The 18,462-nt window shown below is 38.5% G+C and overlaps 1 protein-coding gene across 1 annotated transcript in view; it reads right to left on the bottom strand.

The window, feature by feature from the left end:
* Nucleotides 1–16,493, bottom strand: part of VIPR2 (vasoactive intestinal peptide receptor 2) — a 66,519-nt gene extending 50,026 nt beyond the window's left edge. Inside the window, exons 1-2 of the mRNA XM_039348597.1 lie at nucleotides 16,170–16,493; nucleotides 9,103–9,205 (exon numbers count right to left, since the gene is read on the bottom strand). Of these exons, the coding sequence (XP_039204531.1) occupies nucleotides 9,103–9,205; nucleotides 16,170–16,223 (157 nt within the window). The 5' untranslated portion in view covers nucleotides 16,224–16,493. The remainder of the gene's footprint in view (nucleotides 1–9,102; nucleotides 9,206–16,169) is intronic.
* Nucleotides 16,494–18,462: the final 1,969 nt, after the last annotated feature.

Genomic DNA, 18,462 nt, shown 5'->3' on the forward strand with positions numbered 1-18,462 from the left:
AGATCTTTCTTCCTTGCTCTTTTTTCCTCTGGGTTTGTTTCTGTCTTTCTTTTTTACTATTTTTTCTATTTTTTGTGTTTTTTTTATTATTAGGCATGATAATTAATTTGTGGAGGTATAATGAGAAAAAGATTGTAATAATGGAAGAGATGAAATTAATAAACGAAGAATTACTGAAGAAAAAACAGAATATGGTTAAGAATTGTAAGAATGATGGAAATAATATGCTTAAATAAGGGAAGTTAGGAACATCCAAATGGTAAATAACATGTTTGTTTAACGCTAAGTTGGATATGGTATTTGGAAATTAATAATAGCTGAAAACAGGACTTTGATTTATATAAATAATGGTTTGCAGATAACCTTTATTGATTAATGGAATTTTTATTTAGAAATGTATTTATCATGTTAACTGACAGAGAAGGAAATTTTAAGGAGTATTATGTGAGCTGTATATTTATGATGTTATTGTATTCAATTGATTACCCTATCTCCACATTGGCTCTTAAGCTTCTGGGTGAAAAAATGGAAAAACCAATAAAACTGTTTTAAAAAAAAAAGAATACACATATACCCAGAAGGTGTTTTTTTTAAAGCATGAAGTATGAAAAAAGGAAATATAATTCAAGTTACTTTACAACAACTTTTTATAGTTACACATCCTCCTTGTTTTCATCACATTGATACCCAAATTCATACATTGTCTTTTGTTCTCTGAACTGCTGCACTCCTCTAACAATTTTGCTGTTTATATATGATCTGTGACCCAGAGTTGGCATTAGATTCACAGGTGGAGATTGTAGAAAGAAGCTCATTTGCACAACTACAATAATAAACCCCCGGATATCCTTTCTTTATTAGTCAGACCTAGCAACAATTACACATGCCTTGCATATAACCTGTCTCAATTATCGCAAGGTGCTTTAAATTCCAGAAATTGCAACTAATGCAAAATGCAGCAGACAAGTTGTGTAAGTGATACAAGATATTAAATACAAATGTCTGCATTGAAAGCTCTGGACTGGCTGCTAATTGTTTATCAACATTTAAAGTGCTACTGTTGACTTTTAAAACATCTTTCTTGCTAAGAACTTACCTAGTTATTAAATCAGCAGCAACAACTTTTCCACCCAAAGCTTAACTGTCTAGAATGCTGGCTAGGACTTTCTTTTCTGTAAGACTTTCATACTGCAAAACGTGCTCTTTGGGAAGAAGTATTTAGCAAGCTATGCAGGACTTTTGTTCTTAAGGACACTTCTGTAGGCCCTCTCTACAGCTGCAGCACAATCCCAGGGAAAGACACACTTTGTTAAAAAAGTTGTTGACAAGTGTTGAGTGTGTACCCCAGCAAACTTTTCACCTCATATTTCTAGTGTTTGGCCTCCCTTCTCCCAGGAAAGTAGCAAAAACATATTCTCGCTTTTAACGGTTAGAGCCATTTGGATTTTATTGATCTTAAATGTCATGTTTTATATTACAGAGTAGTTTCATTTTAATGAGAGAGGGGAGGGATGTCTAGTAGTTAAGGCTCCAGGCTAGAAAGAAACAGATCCATCTTAAGTCCTGCCTTAGCTATGAAAGCCAGCTGGATGACCTTGAGTCAATCACTTTCTTTCAGCCAACTCACCACATAAGGATTTTGCTGTTATAGGGAAAATGGGTGAAGGAAGGTTTGTTGGATACATTTGCTGCAATAAAATAGATAGATAGATAGATAGATAGATAGATAGATAGATAGATAGATAGATAGATAGATAGATAGATAGAGGTAGGTAGGTAGGTAGGTAGGTAGGTAGGTAGGTAGATAACCATAAGCCACCTAAGTGCTAACAAATGCAAAAAGGAGCAACATAAATTTAATCAGATAAATAAGAAGAGCTAACCAAGTAGCTCTGTAGATTAAGTAGCTCATTCATGAAGAGAAGACTAAAATATGAGTACATCAATATTCAAACTATTTTATCAATGGTGAAAAAAGTAAGGTTCCACATTTAAGTAAGAAAAACCAAATGTACAGGTATAGTATAGGAAGTACCTTGCTCAATAGTAGTAACTGTGAGAGTTACTAGTGGAGTCCTAGTGGACAATCTCTTAAATATGAGCCAACAGTGTGCTGCAGCTGCCAAAAAGGCCAACACAGTGCTAGGCTGCATTAACAGAGGGATAGAATCAAGATCACATGAAGTATTAATACCACTTTACAATGCCTTGGTAAGGCCATACTTGGAATACTGCATCCAATTTTGGTCACCACGATGTAAAAAAGATGTTGAGACTCTAGAAAGAGTACAGAGAAGAGCAACAAAGATGATTAGGGGACTGGAGGCTAAAGCATATAAGGAACGGCTGCTGGAATTGGGTATATCTAGTTTAGCGAAGAGAAGGACGAGGGGGGACATGATAGCAGTGTTCCAATATCTCAGGGGCTGCCACAAAGAAGAGGGAGTCAAGCTATTTTCCAAAGTGCCTGAAGGCAGGACAACGAGCAACGGGTGGAAACTAATCAAGGAGAGAAGCAACCTAGAACTAAGGAGAAACTTCCTGACAGTTAGAACAATTAACCAGTGGAGCAACCTGCATCCAGAAGTGCTGAATGCTCCAACACTGGAGGCTTTTAAGAAGAGATTGGACAGCCATTTGTCTGAAATGATATAGGGTTTCCTGCCTGAGCAGGGGGTTGGACTAGATGACCTCCAAGGTCCCTTCCAACTTTATTATTATTATTATTATTATTATTATTATTATTTATCCCAATTCTATTCTCATATTGTGAAATAGGTTAGATTGACAGGCAAAGGCTGCTCCCAAACAGATGGAAACTATAGTACACTATTCCAGCTTGCTATCTCCACTAAAAAAAAAAAAAAATAGCCATTGTCAGGGGAAAAAAAGTTTTAACTACAAGTAAGTTGACCATATTCCGACTTTGGAAAAGCTAATCAATAAAGGGTGTCTTTTTTAATTGGTTCCTTTCTGAACAACATCAATTCAGAAAAGTAATGTGTTTGCTCCTGCATTTAAGTCAATGGTCCCCACAGAAATGTGATTCATACATGGATGAACTAAAGCAATATTTGTATGCTCTATATATAGATCACGGAGGTACAGTAGATTATAATATTATTTTTCTAGCTTTTGAATCATTCTCTGAAAAAGTTCACAATGCAGTTTAAAAAAAAACTAAGAGCTTCTCAGCTATCTAAAAACAAATTTGGTTCTTGGTTGCAACTTTCCATTCTTCTTGTTATTTCCTTGAGTTCAGATTGGATTGCAATTTACCTAAAGATAGATAAACAGGCCAGATTTCTTGCTCCATATTAAGTATCTTCATTTTCTTTGGCCAATAGAGGCTTATCTCTTCAAAGAACAAAAGTTTAAGAAACCTATTATGAGACTCCTAATGAATGTAATAGAATTAAAAAAGGAGATTAGAAAGCAAATATTCCAAGCATACAGTAAGATGCAGAAATGATGGAGGAGATATAGCAGAAGACCCAGTTTCATGTAGTGGTTAAGGCATAGCTTAGAAACCGGGAAACCCTGAGTTCAAGTTCTGCCTTAGGCACAAAGCCAGCTGTGTGACCTTGAGCCAGTCACTTTCTTTTAACCTTAGGAAAGATGTAATGTCAAACTGAAAAATCCTTGCTAAGAAAACTATAGGACCCAGGGGTCGCCAAGAGTCAATGCTGACTCAAAGGCACCAGGTGGGGGTGGGGAGAGAAAATAGGTTTGTAAAAACAGTAATGAACAGTAATTTAACCAGTCTTATTGAAATTCTCTCCACCAAGAAGAAAAAGAATTAAAAATAAATTTTCTGTTGAAAAAAATATTTTGCAGTTTAGGCTATTAAAAGAAGAAAGATTACACACATACTATTATTGCCACTAAAATGAAACATATGAATGAGACACTACTATATGAGTCACAATATATGTACTATAGTGTTCCTCTTCTTGCTATACATTAGACATGTCAAACACAAGGCCCGGTGGCCGGATGTGGCCTGCGAAGTGGTTTCATGTGGCCTGTGAAGCCATCCTGGAAACAGCGAGGGAATGGCCCCCACTGCCTTGGCCCTGGCCCAGGCCGGCTGGGAGGCAGCCGATGTACAACTTTGTGGTGGCCATCTATGCTGAAATGCATTCAGTCTTAGCTCCACAAGGCCATCTGAAAACAGCGAGGAACCAGCCCCTGCTGTGTCGGCCCCCGGGGCCTTGTGTTTGTTGGGGAGGTGCATGCTGTGGAGGTGTCACCCTTTGTGAGGAATGAAGAAATGCATCATCACCTGGAAGTGGTCCTGGTCCCACCCCCTTCTGCCAGAGACCCTCAGATCTGTCCCACTCCTGGCCAGGCCCCCACAGGCACCATTGAAGTGAACGATGTAGAGCTGGCCATGCCCACCCAGTAGGCCATACCCACTCCATTCACAACCACTCAGTAGGCCGCACCCACGCTGGCCACACCCCCCCGAGGATAACCACAATGCTGATGCAGCCCTCAATGAAATCGAGTTTGACACCCCTGCTATACATAGTTCAATTCCTTCCTATCTCTTGATTTAAGATAAACTATAATGAATGCAGTCAAAGCCAAATTAATTACACTTTACTTAACTCAAAACAAACAGAACACATTTTGGCTTAGTTCATGGGAAAACCAGCCAATATGATTGGTAAATCATGTTTTATGGTTTAGCATTATCCGTGTACCCAGCCAATTATAGATTTTTTTTAAGCTGCCTTGATTAAAATATATGTGACAGGTGATATATAAGTAAAAGTTCTTATTTCATTCCACTTAGATCTCTAGCAAAATATTTATAGCATTGTTTTCTCTGGAATAAAACACAAGAAATAAGGTATAATTATAATTGGCTAATTAATCTGGGAGCAGCAATGATGATTGGCTACTCAACATGGAAGGTCAAAGATATTCAATCAGAGTAGTCTGCTCATTAATGCAGGTGATATCTTGGTTCAGAAAATAAAGATAAAATGTAGGGAGAATCTTATTGTCATTCCTTTAGAATTTATGACAAAAATGTTTTTAAGCTTTGTCATTGCAAGGATCTTCCAGATTTGGATTGGTTACTAGTTCACATGTCCTATTAGTATGAAATTCTAGGTAGTCCTTTTGAAACAGAAATTAGAAGCATGCAGATTAACCACGATCAAGAGCTGAGGTTGGAAAATTTGATTTACCGGTAGATCTCCTGACTTATCTGTTGAATTCAGAATTGCAGTTCAAACTGTGTAGTTACTCAATACAGTTTAAAGATTAAATATAATAAAAATGTGTTTTCATCAGGAATGTCAACTGATTCAACTGATGAATGTCAACTGATTCAACCTAACACACTCAACTAATTTGATTTAGAAATGCAATCTGAAAGGACAATTCAATCCAATGGTCTTTGAATTTTAGCTTTGCATAACACTAACAGAGTTATCCTTGTCTATAAAGTAGCATTAGGCTACTGATATGTTTTCCTTGCACTCCTGGCAAAGATACACTTATTTTTCATTTATAAGCTCACTGATATATTTATTGTCTCCCTACTAGAAGAATAAAAACATCATTTATTTACACTATGAGCAGATGGTCTTGACTTAGGCACCTACTTGTGGAAAATATTGTACTTCTTGTATTTGCTTTTTGATAATCTTCTATTCCATTTGACTTAAAGGGACAACAAAATTTCTTTTAGAAGTAAAGACAGAAAAAGCCGCAGGTTGCCGACCTCTGCCCTAAGTATATTAGGGAGAATCAATGACCAATATCATTGTTTATAGGAGAGTTCCCCAACATTTATGGCTTGCGGACTGGCGGCAGGGAGGGGATGGTTCCACGTGAGTGGCGGGCATATGCGCTTTCTGCCCAGCAAATGGAACTGGCGGGCATGCGCTCCCCTGCTGCTGGCACAAGTGTGGATGGCCATCCATGCATGCTTGCTGGCCATTTCCATGGCCCAGTTGCAATCCCCTCAGGGCCAACTAGTGGGGCATGTCCCACAGGTTGGGGACCCCTGTTTTATACGCTACAGCAGTGGTTCTCAACCTGTAAGTCAGGACCCCATTTGGGGTCGAACGACCATTTCACAGGGGTCACCAAACAACACAGTCCACCATTTCCCCCCCTTTTCCTTAGCTGTGCTACTCCCTTTTATTCTATTGGCTTTTGAAAGCCAATAGAATAGACTCTCTTGAATAGAGTCTAATTCTATTGGCTTTCAAAGGCCAATAGGAATTGTCCAGGCTGTCTCTGCCCTGCTGAGCCCGTCAAAAGTCCCATTCTGCAAACGGTGCTGCACCAGTTGAATAGTCCTCGACTTAGACCAGTTGGGGGTCGCGGCATTAAAAAGGTTGAGAACCACTGGGCTACAGCATCATGTTTCTAATTTTATTTACAATACCATCTGCTTTTCCAAGGATGATCCATGGGAAGCCTTTTCCAGCACCCATGATTTTGTTTCTTCCATAATGCCTATGGCATTATGAGAAAAACAAAGTGGCAACTGACATATGAACTGCAGCCACCAATTTCTTGCCTTCCTGAAAAGCCTGAGGCTTGATAGAAGGCTCAAATCCCAGAAACTGCCCAAGGATATTTTCTGCTGATGGCTGAGTCTACATACCTCTACAGTGGATATAAAAAGTCTACATGCTCCCATTAAAATACTAGGTTTTAGAAATGTAAAAAAAAAAAAAATCAGACCCAGCTAAATCATGTCAGAATTTTTTCCTCCTTTAATATAACTCATAAGCTGCACAATTCAACTGAAAAACAAACCAAAAGAAAAAAATAAAAAACTTACAATAACATAATTCCATAAGTGTGCCCCACTTTCTTATAAGTAGGGATGTGGATATGTTCAGAAATAACCAATCACATTCAAACTGATGTTAAATAGTAGTCATTACATACCTGCCATAAATGAAAGTGACTCTGATGAAGTCCATATTAAAGTTCAGCTGTTTTAGTGGGAATTTTCTGATATTGGCTCAATTGCTTCTTATAGCAAAAGCCATAGTCTGCAAAGAGCTTACAAAGCATCAAAGGGATCTCGTTGGAAATTGTCAGTTAGGGGAAAGATACAAAAAAATGTCCAGGCATTAGATATACCATGGAACACAGTGAAGACAGCCATCAAAAAGTGAAAGAAAATATGGGACAACAATGACACATTGCCAAGCACTGGATCTTTCTCCAAAACTATTTTAAGAAGAAAACTGATCCAAGAGGCTGAAGAGAGACCTACTGCAACATTAAATGAGCTGTAGTAATTTTTGGCACGTGCCATACACAATTTTTTGATTGTGCATGGCACGTGACAACAATTTCCCATACTTCTGGGTAGTAGGATAGGGTGGCAAGATAGAAGCATTTTTTTTTTTTTACAAAGAAAAACATTCAAGTCCAGTTACATTTACAAAAATCTACATCAAGTCTGACAAAATCATGTGGGAAAATTTCTTATGATTAGATGAGACTGAGGTTGAGCTTTTTGGCCATTACTCCAAAATGTATATTCGATTCAAAATTTACACTACACATGACCAGAATTACCTCTTACCCACAATGAAGCGTGATGATGGCAGCGTTATGCTTTGGGGCTGCTTTTCTTCGGCTGGTACTGAGGCTTTAGTCAAGGTGAAGGGAATGAAGAACAATTCCAAATATCAATCAATTTTGGCACAAAGGCTCTGTTAAAATACTGAAGATGAAGAAGACTTTCACCCTTCAACATGACAATGACCCAAAACATACTTCCAAATCAACAAAACAATGGAACAGAAAAAGATCAAAGTTTTGGAATGGCCGAATCAGAGTCTGGACCTGAATCCAATTGAACCCTCTTTCTTCTATGTATTCAAAATGGACAATGATTAGTGTGTGTGTGTGTGTGTGTGTGTGTGTATGGATGTAGGAATATATATAGGTAGGTATATAGCATGTGTATATGTGTTATATGTATATGTATGGATAGATATATACTTTCTTTTGAGAGCAGGCAACAGAAGTTCATTTTTAATGTGGGCCAGTGTGCTCATAGTAAAAAATGACAATAAAGATTATCTTATTTCATCTCATCTCATCTCATCTAAAATCTGTGTGGTGACCTGAAGAGGGATATGCATAGGAGATGCTCTCGCAATATGACAGATCTGGAGTGCTTTTGCAAGGAAGAGTCGGGAAAGATACCCCAGGCAAGATGTGATTTGCTGATAGGCTCCTACTGCAGAAGACTGAATTCTGCCATAAAATCAAATGAAGCTTCAACAAATATTAGTTTAAGGGTATGCATGCTTATGCAACCATATTACTTTAAGTTTTTTAGTTTTATTTTTTCCCAAAAGATTTCAGTTAGTTTTTCAACTGAATTGTAAAAGCTTACAGATTATATTAAAGGTGGGGGAAAAAATCTGAAGTGATTTATCTTGGTTTAATTTACATCTCAAAACCCTGAGATTTTAACAGGGGTGTGTAGATTTTTTATATCAATGTGCGAGTTGCTTGTTAGGCTCAAGATATAGGGCTGCAAATGTTCAGATGACCAGCAGATGGCAGGAGAGAAAGTTTATGAAACTCTTGGTTTCCATTTGTTGGTTTGTACACCAGATATGATGCTTCTACAACACATTGAATGTTTCAGTTGAGATAGAGCTAACTCACTCAGGGGTGGACTACTTTTTGGTGATAACAATCTACAGTGTGGATGAAGCCATATTATATATGTGGAGTGCCTGGCTGTGGAATGAATTTGTGCGAAGTCTTTTACTTTTTTAAAACTATAAATGATAACTTTAGGTTTTTCAAATTTCGTATGTTTCCCATCTAAAAACAGCAGGAAAAAACATTACCAGTTTTCAGCAATCAACACCAGAAAAGTTCCAAGAACCTCAAAAAGGAGAATGATACCATTTTGATACCATTTTGGTATCATAGGCTGTTCTTCACAACACTAACCAAAATCCAAATCATATTATAATTTAGAACAAGGTGCCATTTTGTGCCACATCATCATATCCTCAGTAAGCCGGTATAGAAAGCCAGTGGACTGTTACTGAGTGACTGCTATGCCATTATAAGCCATTATCTTACCTGTTAAACTCACTGTATTGGCATTCTTTAGACGTTCCATACACTTTTTTTCTTCTTGATAGATTTCCTGTTGCATTCTGCATTCTGGGTGAATACTGTTTACCTGTTGAATAAAAACAAAAACTAAAACATTTGATTTTGCAGAAAGAATATCAATGCTAGCAAAACCAACTGGGGGGGGGGAGTCATAATAGAAAGCTTTTATTTATTGCTCTAGTTATATGCCTGGACCAGTCTATGTTTCTTATAAAGATTATAAAAGGTAGTTCTATGTTATTAGTTCCCCAGTACAGGTTGAAGTCACACTAAGAGCCGAGGTGGCGTAGCAGTTAGAGTGCAGTACTGCAGGCCACTTTAGCTGACTGTGTTCAACAGGTCAGCGGTTCAAATCTCACCGGCTCAAGGTTGACTCAGCCTTCCATCCTTCCGGGGTAGGTAAAATGAGGACCCAGATTGTTGGGGGCAATGTAAATATATATATATTTATATATACATTGCTTACTGGTGTATACCACTTAGAGAGTGCTTGCACTTAAAGCGGTATATAAGTCTCATAAATAAATAAATTGACATCAGGCTGCAAAAATCTGATTGAGTTTTGAATCTCCTTGTTGCCATCATGTGGTTGTTTAGAATTTTGCAGCAAATATGGTATCCATACATGACAACCAAAGTTAATGGTTTAGCCAACCTTTTTTTAAAAACAATTCACACTCGGTTCCAAGATTGGCTTAGCACCTGCTGGTTCTTCTACAAAAGAGCATAATTTGTAAGATATCTATAATATGATTACCAAAGTTCACCCGAGATCATAGAATTCTTCTAACCAGAAGAAAAAGAGGACAAAGTCATTAACAAACTAAAGAGATTTATTCTCTAGTTTCTTTCTGACGTAAGATACCAGAGCCCCAAAATTAACAGGTTATGCTAAATTTGACTAACAAACTTGTTCTCTGCCAAACTCTTCTGCAGCTTAGAAAAAACACAAAAGTGGTTTGCCTATTGCACTAATTTATAAACACGGCTTGTTTTGTGTTGGCTTAGTATGTGTTATACTAACAGCCTTTGCTGTTTGTAAACTATATTTTACGGTACAGTTTGTTTTAAAAATCTAGTGAATTATGGCTTATTTAATTATGCAATGTCTATTGAAATTAGCTAGCATCCACTTTTTGGAAAATTTTAGTCAGGTATGTCTCAACACTGATAAATGCCAGTTTGGGAGCATTAGCTTGCAAACAAACAATATATATATAATAATGGTTAGAGCAACAAATTACAGATAGTTTTTGACTTACAGCCACAACTGGGATCAATTTCCATTCCTAAGGAAGGTGGTTGTTAAAGCTGCATTATACATCTTTTTTGCCATGATTGTTAAGCAAATTACTGCTGTTCTCAGTTGAAGCATGCAGTCATTAAGTAAATCGTGGTTTCCCAATTGACTTTGCATGTCTGAAGCGGCAGGGAAGGTTTCAAATGGCGATCCCATGACCCCAGGATGCTGCCATGACCTTGTTGTAAATACATGCTGGTTGCCAAATGCCAAAAAATGATCATGTGACTATGGGGGGAGGGGTACTATAATAGTTTTAAGTGTGAGGACTTATTGCAAGTTGCAGATTACCTATAGCTGTAGCAAGATCAGTTTGGTTTCTTAAATTTCAATTGGGAATTCATTAATTCTGAGATAAAAAATATCTGGTTCTAAAAGGTAGCTCCTAAGGAACTATATCCAAGAGATAATGACTTATACATGATTGATCCAAACATCTGACGTTCAGTTAAAAGCCAGTTGGCTTCACATATCACACTAAACCAGATTCATAAATATATAACCATATCCAAGATTAAACAAATTAAATAATGATTTATGGTTGTGCAAATCCACGTACTGTGATTTATTCAACAGTTTGGTTAAGCATATCTGACCAAATGCAAATTTCAACACATAAAATTTTGCATAGCTGGATTAAGGAATGCCACCTTGTATGTTGCCGATTCCTAAATTGGAAAATAAAACATCAGGTGACAGTTATTTAGAAGTGTCAACCAAAATGTCTCACAGCTTTACGTAAAACATTTATAGTGTCCATGCATGTGTGTGTTTGTGTGTAGGACACATAACAAAGGGCAGATCATTGATTTTGTGGGCTCAGCCATCAGACTGACTTCTTTAAAATCTCCATCTGCGGACACATATTATAACCATATCCTCATCTGGAATACCAAATAAGCACTCCCTTTATTCTCAGAATTATTTTTTTAAAGACAATTAGCAGAGGAACAGCTTTGGTGAGAGTCAATCTGGTGTACAGGTTAAAGCATGGGTCTTCAAACTTGGCCCTTTTATGACTTGTGGACTTCAATTCCCAGAATTCCTCAGCCAGGCATGCTGGCTGAGGAATTCTGGGAGTTGAAGTCCACAAGTCATAAAAGTGCCAGGTTTGAAGACCCCCGGGTTAAAGCACCAACACAAAGCTGGAGACTGGGAGTTCTAGTTCCACCTTCTGGCACAAAGCTATCTGGGTGGCCTTGGGTCAGCCATTCTCTCTCAACTCTGGGAAGAAAGCAATAGCAAGCCACTTCCAAAAATACTGGCAAGAAAACTACAGGGATTTGTCTAGGCAGTTCTTAGAAGTCAACAACGACTTGGAAGGCATAAGAAATAAATAAGAAATAAAAGAGGGACAAACACTGAGTTATACCACACATCGGACAACATTTAGTCTGTTGCAAACTACACCTTAAACCTACGTAGTAGAATGTTGTCAATTCACCATAAAATATCTAGAACTCTAGTTTCTGGTCATGTCTAAGAGACACAAGTATTTTCTCACTTCCCATCTTTGTCTCAAGTGTCAAAGGATTAAGTGTTGCTCTGCAATTATTATTGCAGAGTACAGCAGTGGCAAGCAAGCAGGTAAAGCAACTTTAACTTCTACTTAAAATAACTGAAAAACATGAGCGAGAATTTCTTGCAATGTTTTTTACTCTCTCTCCCCATGTCAATGATGCTTTTCCCAATTCCAGCATTAAACCACAGTAAAGCCTGGCTTTCTAATGTTTTAGATATGTGCTGTAGTTCAAATGAGACATGGCATGACTGGCTAATCTAGTGATTGTAGAATGAGATCCATTTTCATAAGCCTTCCACAACTCAGTACCTCAAGCTCTCATAATTTCTACACTATTCTTTGTTTTAGAAGGAACTCTGTGGAAGTCAAGGCTTAATGTCTGACAAATATATTCCTAAAGGCAGAGGCCTTCAAACTTGGCCCTTTTATGACTTTGGACTTCAACTCCCAGAATTCCTCAGTCAGCATGCCTGGCTGAGGAATTCTGGGAATTGAAGTCCACAAGTCATGAAAGGGCCAAGTTTGAAGACCTCTGCTCTAAGGTATCCATCTATATAGCCAGAGAGTATTCTACATTGTAAATCCTACATTAAACAGAGGAATGGATAAGACAGTTTGAAATCTCTTTTAATGTAAAAATTATCTTATTCTAAATCAGGGCTACTGCAAAAACCTAGATGAACACTAGATGACAACAAAGAACCAGAGTTTTCTCATCGTTGTTTTTGTGTTTATAGCCATAATTTAGTCCAAGAACTTTATTACTTCTGAACTACAAAATCTCCTTTTCAAAGATTTTGGGTTTTTTAACCTTTACGTTCAAAATTTGAACCAAATAATTCCATACTCGAAAACTGCACTTACACATATTTTAACCTAAGTTATCAAATTATTCTGTTTTCTGAGTCCAAACAAGTCATAAACTAACAAAATAGTCTTGCAACAACCCAATAAGCCACAATAATGGCTTACTGTTTAGTTTACTGCTAAAGAAGTGAAGTCTAGCATATTATATAAATGCCTCTTCAGGATTTGTAATTGACTGATAAAAGATTTTATACTAACAAAACCAGTCTTGTTAATTTCTGCACAGATGTCCTTCCAGCATAAAAGCTGGGCAACTATGAAACAACACTTTCTCGGTGTTATGTTCTTTTTCTTTAGAAAATTTAAGATATGAAATTATGTAAAATGACAACAATTAATGTGAGCAACTTTAAAACTGAATTTAAAAAATTACTAAGGTAAAAAAAATATCAGAAGCTTGTCAAAAATAATTAGACTTTTACAGAACAAAGTTGTGGTGGTGAAAACAATGTTCCAATTCTGATGTTAACTTAAGAACTGATCCAACTTAGTTTGGGGTCACTATAGCATAACCTAGTGCAAAATATAGAAGCTTCTTTTTGCAAAAGTGAAGTTTTGTTGAGTTTATAAACAATCTTTTTCCTCACTTCTGTACTAGAACTTCAGGCACTTTAGAAAATCAATGCTGGCTTTCTAACAGGGATAAATTTTGTCTACTTCTTCCTCTTCATCAATAAGAGAGAAGCAACTGTGTATTGTTCAATTTGCTTGGATTCTATATTTTTTTTCTATTTTCTCTTTGTTTGCACTAAGAAATGAAAAGATTTTGGTTACTCCAGTGGAGTGGAACCAATTTTTTTTATTACTGAAGAAAATCCAGAGATATTCTGAATTTATTTGTCTTTTATTAAGATGACTAAGCTCTAAACTTCAGTTAAACTTTTTTGGGTTGTACTTCACACATATAACCATTAAAAAAGTACACCTCTTACATATCCACATAACACAACTATTCCTTTATTTAAATAACATTCCAGTATACTATTTCAAACACCAAATTATCAATTTATAGAGATTAACAACAATTGTATCTGCTTATCAAATACCTATCAAGTAGCTCCTTGCTTGAATGTGAAAACATGTCTAGGGACCATATGTGATAACTGTAAAACATTATAAAAAGATTAGCTTTACCACAAAATCTCATGAATCAATCGTGGTAAGCAGTTGTACCATGTTTGTATTGTTGTTGTTTTTTAATCCTGTTTGAAAAATGCTGTGACCTTTTTTTTGCTTTAGTTGCAATAGCACTTCAGTGCTCAACTGTCAGATGATTTAACCAAGTTAAATCTGGCCATATCAAAAAGCTAAACTTTTTGGGGTCGGTTTAGTGGTTGGATGATAAACTATCAAAATACTTTAAGTCTGCAAGTTAGACTGAGAAATTAAAAAATCATCTTGAAGATGAGAATACCATACTGCAACAAATAAAACTAGAAGGACCTATCTATGAAGTCATCAAATCAAGTTTCACTCAAAAGAGACTTTACATTTATAGGAGTTAGTAAACAAAACTAAAAGCTCTGGAATGTATGTATCATACACTATACAAATAAGGGAATACACAACAGCCAAAATGTTTATATAAAATAATAATAATAAACATTGACCTAATGTGATTTTTCTTAGGCCACTTCATATTCTCTCTAAGTTTAGGACACTTAATACCACAGAATGAGGTTATCATAATGATAGAAACCAAATGGCAGAGAGAAACTATCTCCTTGGAATTAGAAAAGTATACCAAGACAAAATCATTTTCATTGCATTTGGTTTTTTTACTTTCAAGGAGGATTATAAAAGAGGGACACAACAGGACTCTCTGAAGACATTTAGTTATTGCTTCATAATTCTCAAAAATCTTGATATAGACCCTGAAGTTGAGCCCTAAAATCTCATAAGCTTTCTCCTCTACTTTCTAATAAATTATTATAAAAGTTATTACCTATTTGGAGGTCTTCACTCTGGCTCCTGGCAGGGATGACCTTTGTATTTTTTTTAACAGCCATTCCATATACAATATTAGGTCAATGAATTCTAATACTTCATTCTGCTGCAGATATAAGCTCTACATAAGCCTGTTTTGCTTCACTTAAAACAGGTAACAAACAATGGAAAAAGATAAACCAATTGATTTATCCAGAAAACACACATCTTTATCCCTAGCTTAGCCTTCTTTTCCTTAATATTTTGTATTTTGTAAATGATTGGCAAAAATCACATCTGCAGTCTTGTTTTAAAGTTCACTAGTCCTCACAACTTCATGCCATAAATGCACCAAAATTTACAGTGCTACACACATACACCAAAATCAAGTTGTCCATTAAAATGGTTAAAACGGACAGAATTTCGGCCTTAAAGTAATACAGAATTTCCACTCCAACCTTAAACAAAGAAAAGCTTGTGAAAACTCCACCCTTTTGTCTTTCCTTCACTGTTATATTTCTGAGTGCTAAACATTTGTGGTGAAATCTGTTAAATGATCCTGAAAGCTGGTGCATGTGTGGGATTTCAAACTCCTTGAAATAGGGCATCCTGTTGTTTATAGCAATTTCACTGATATCAATTAAAATTGAATTAGCTTTTTTCAGGGAGTTACAGTAGACACTGGAACTGCCGAAGCCCTGGGCACCTTAAATCAATTCTTTATTCCATTCGTTTTAATCCAATAAATCAGCCCGATAGACATTCAAATTTAGCTGGCTTTTTATCCTGTGCTCAAATTTAACAGTAGCTCACTAGTATAACCAAACACCCAACCGGGGACTGTGCAGATGGGCCTGGCATCCTCCCCAACCTGAAATGGAAGGGAATAATAAGAACTGTAATCCAGCACAGCCTGAGGATCCCCGTTCGCTCCTTTTTTAATGAAAGGAACATAAGAATAAGCAACAATTCTAAAAAGTGATAACTATTAGCACTAAGTATTAATAACAGGAACTATTCAGGGTGTGTGTTTGTGTGTATGTGCCACATACTAAGCGGGTGCGGGGAGGGGGGAATAAGTTCATACCCCACATTAAGTGGGGGGCGACCCTGGCCAAACGCGGCCCGCAAAGTCAGCCCCACAACCGGGGGGACAAACAGTAGCCGATATGGACGCGTTTTCCTCCTTCGCCCCACAGAATTTTTCTTCCAAAAGAAGAGCAGAAAGGCAAGATCCCAGGCGCGTCTCTCCATCCCTGAGGCTCTGCTGAAAGGGTCGCGGCGTCGAAGCTAACGCGCCCCTTTCTCGCAGAAGCCGCAGGAAAGGAGCTCTGCACGTTGCTCCGGAACTCAGACCTTCCGAGTCAGGACCAAGCCTGAGAGGCGAGGCTCAACTCGCCAGGGATCCCTACTCACCGGCCCCAACGTCCACCAGCACGTCGAGAAGAGCAGCAGCAGCGAGAGCTGCATCCCGTCCCAGCTTCTCGGGACTCCCGGCGACCTTCCTTGGCGCGGGCAGCCTCCCGCAGCCAGAGGGACATACGGTCGTCCAGCAGGCGCTGCCCGTCTGCAGCCGCGCGCTTTTACTACGGGGCTCTCGCCTCCCCCACGCCCCCCGCGCGGAGCCTTGACCGGAGCTCGCTGCCGAACGAAGAGCCGCGTCGCCTCGCCCACCCGTCCGCCCACTCTGGGTCCGCCGCACTCCCACCGCGTGGTCTTGCGCGCTCTCCGGACTCCACCTCCCTCCTCGCCGGGTCCTCCTCTGGGAGTTACGACTTAATTTCTCCGTGAGTTACTTGTTTCCCCCCTCCCCCCCAAAAGGTGCAAAGACAATCTTTCCCTTCCAATCCATTGAGTTAGAAGGACCGTGCCAATTTCCTCAGCAGCCTAGGATGCCTCGACTGGAGATGGTGAAAGCTATATAGTCCAGCGCCTTGGGACGATGGCGCGTATCTCACTTGTCTTAATTTCGTAGGAGTGTAAAGAACAGGAGCTGCGTTGATCCGTGGGACGAGGGTGGGAATGAGGATATGGGGGGAGAAAGTTTTTAAAAACCCAAAGTCAGTAGTTTGGGAAATAATAATTGGATGAAGAAGACCTTACATAATATTACCCATGGGTGTGCAAGTTTTGAGTATCCTCCAGAGCCATTAAAAGGGTGAGGATCAAAGGAAAAGGCCAAAATGTAGATCAAAGGCTAGAGAGTGGAATGGACACTATGGTGCACTGCCAGCTTCCCTTTCCAAGGTCAATTTGGAGGTCACCTCAACTTTGGTCTGTTGTCAAAGTGATTGGGAAATGGAATAACTTGTCTCTTTGCTAGAGAGCGCGCCTCTGTATAGGACATTTTTGATGATAAATAGTTGAAAGAGAACCACTCCCCAGTATTTCATAGAACAGGGCTTTTCAACCAGTGGTACGGGTACCACCCGTGGTATATTGGCACCTGGCAGGTGGTACGCGACCATCCTAGAAAAGTGGTAGCGGGGGAGGGGAATGAGTTGAACCGGTGGCAGCACCGCATAAGCCTGAGCGAGAGATGGCTGGAGCTATAGGGCTGTCAGGGCTCAGCGGAAGCGCCAAGATCAATGCCAGGTTCCAGCTGGAGCTCAGCGCTGATCCTTGTGCTTCTGCTGAGCCCAGAAGAAGCACCAATCAATGTTGGTTGGAATGTTGGAATGTTGCAGCCTCTCCAGGGTCTTGTGATATATATTCAGATGCTTGGCAACTGATTCATATTTATGACGGTCACAGTGTCTCAAGGTCATGTGAAGTGACCAAAACCTGCTGCAACCACCAGGCAGACGGGAGGGGGGGGGGGAATAAAAACCAAACACTCCCGCACCCCACCCCCACTGCCAATCCTCAACAGAAATGCTCACAACAATGGAAACCTCGGACAAGAGGAAGAGTGCTGCCAGGTGGGCAGGTGTCTTGCTCGGCTGTGACTTGGGGGACACTTTTTCAGTGCCATTGTAACTTCAAACAGTCACTAAACGAACTGTTGTAAGTCAAGGACTACCTGTACTTTATCACTTTTTTCCTTTTTGGGGGGAGGTCATCAAGTTTTTGACAGCTTGCTAGGCGACTGGTGGTACTTGGATATTGCCATACCCTAAAAGTGGTACAATGGGTGAAAAGGTTGAAAAGTCCTGTCATAGAGCTTTGATTCAGAAAATATTGCAAAAATGACGTGGTACCTTGTAAAGAAGCAGCCAATGACTCAGATATGAATTGCTGTAGAATGCTTTGAACTGTTAAAGAAAGGTACCCAAACAATTGGATGGTGAAGGTAGATGCCCAAAATAATCCAAATGTTGATCTCTGGGAAATAAAACAAACAAACTGCACCAAAAGCTCTATAAATATGAAAACCCCTCAATTTATAAGTAATTCATTCCAGGGAAACTCTAACTAGTGTGGAATATCTATAATTAATTATTTTGATATTTAATAGAGACATAAATACATGCATCTACAGCTATTCATCATACAATATCATAGGCATTTCCCATGGGATTCCCTCTAGACGAGGAGGATTGTGACCCAAGCAATTCTCAACCATCTCCCAAGACATCTTGATGGCAGATGAGAAAGCAGAGCTGCATGATTGATGCATATTATAAAAGAGACTATGACATGAAAGATACATCCAAAATAAATGACACAAAACATGCATATTATTGATTGATATGTGTAAATATTTTAA

This window comes from Crotalus tigris, unplaced genomic scaffold, assembly GCF_016545835.1.
Source record: "Crotalus tigris isolate CLP2741 ecotype Arizona unplaced genomic scaffold, ASM1654583v1 scf7180000018163.671504, whole genome shotgun sequence".
NCBI classification, from domain to species: domain Eukaryota; kingdom Metazoa; phylum Chordata; class Lepidosauria; order Squamata; family Viperidae; genus Crotalus; species Crotalus tigris.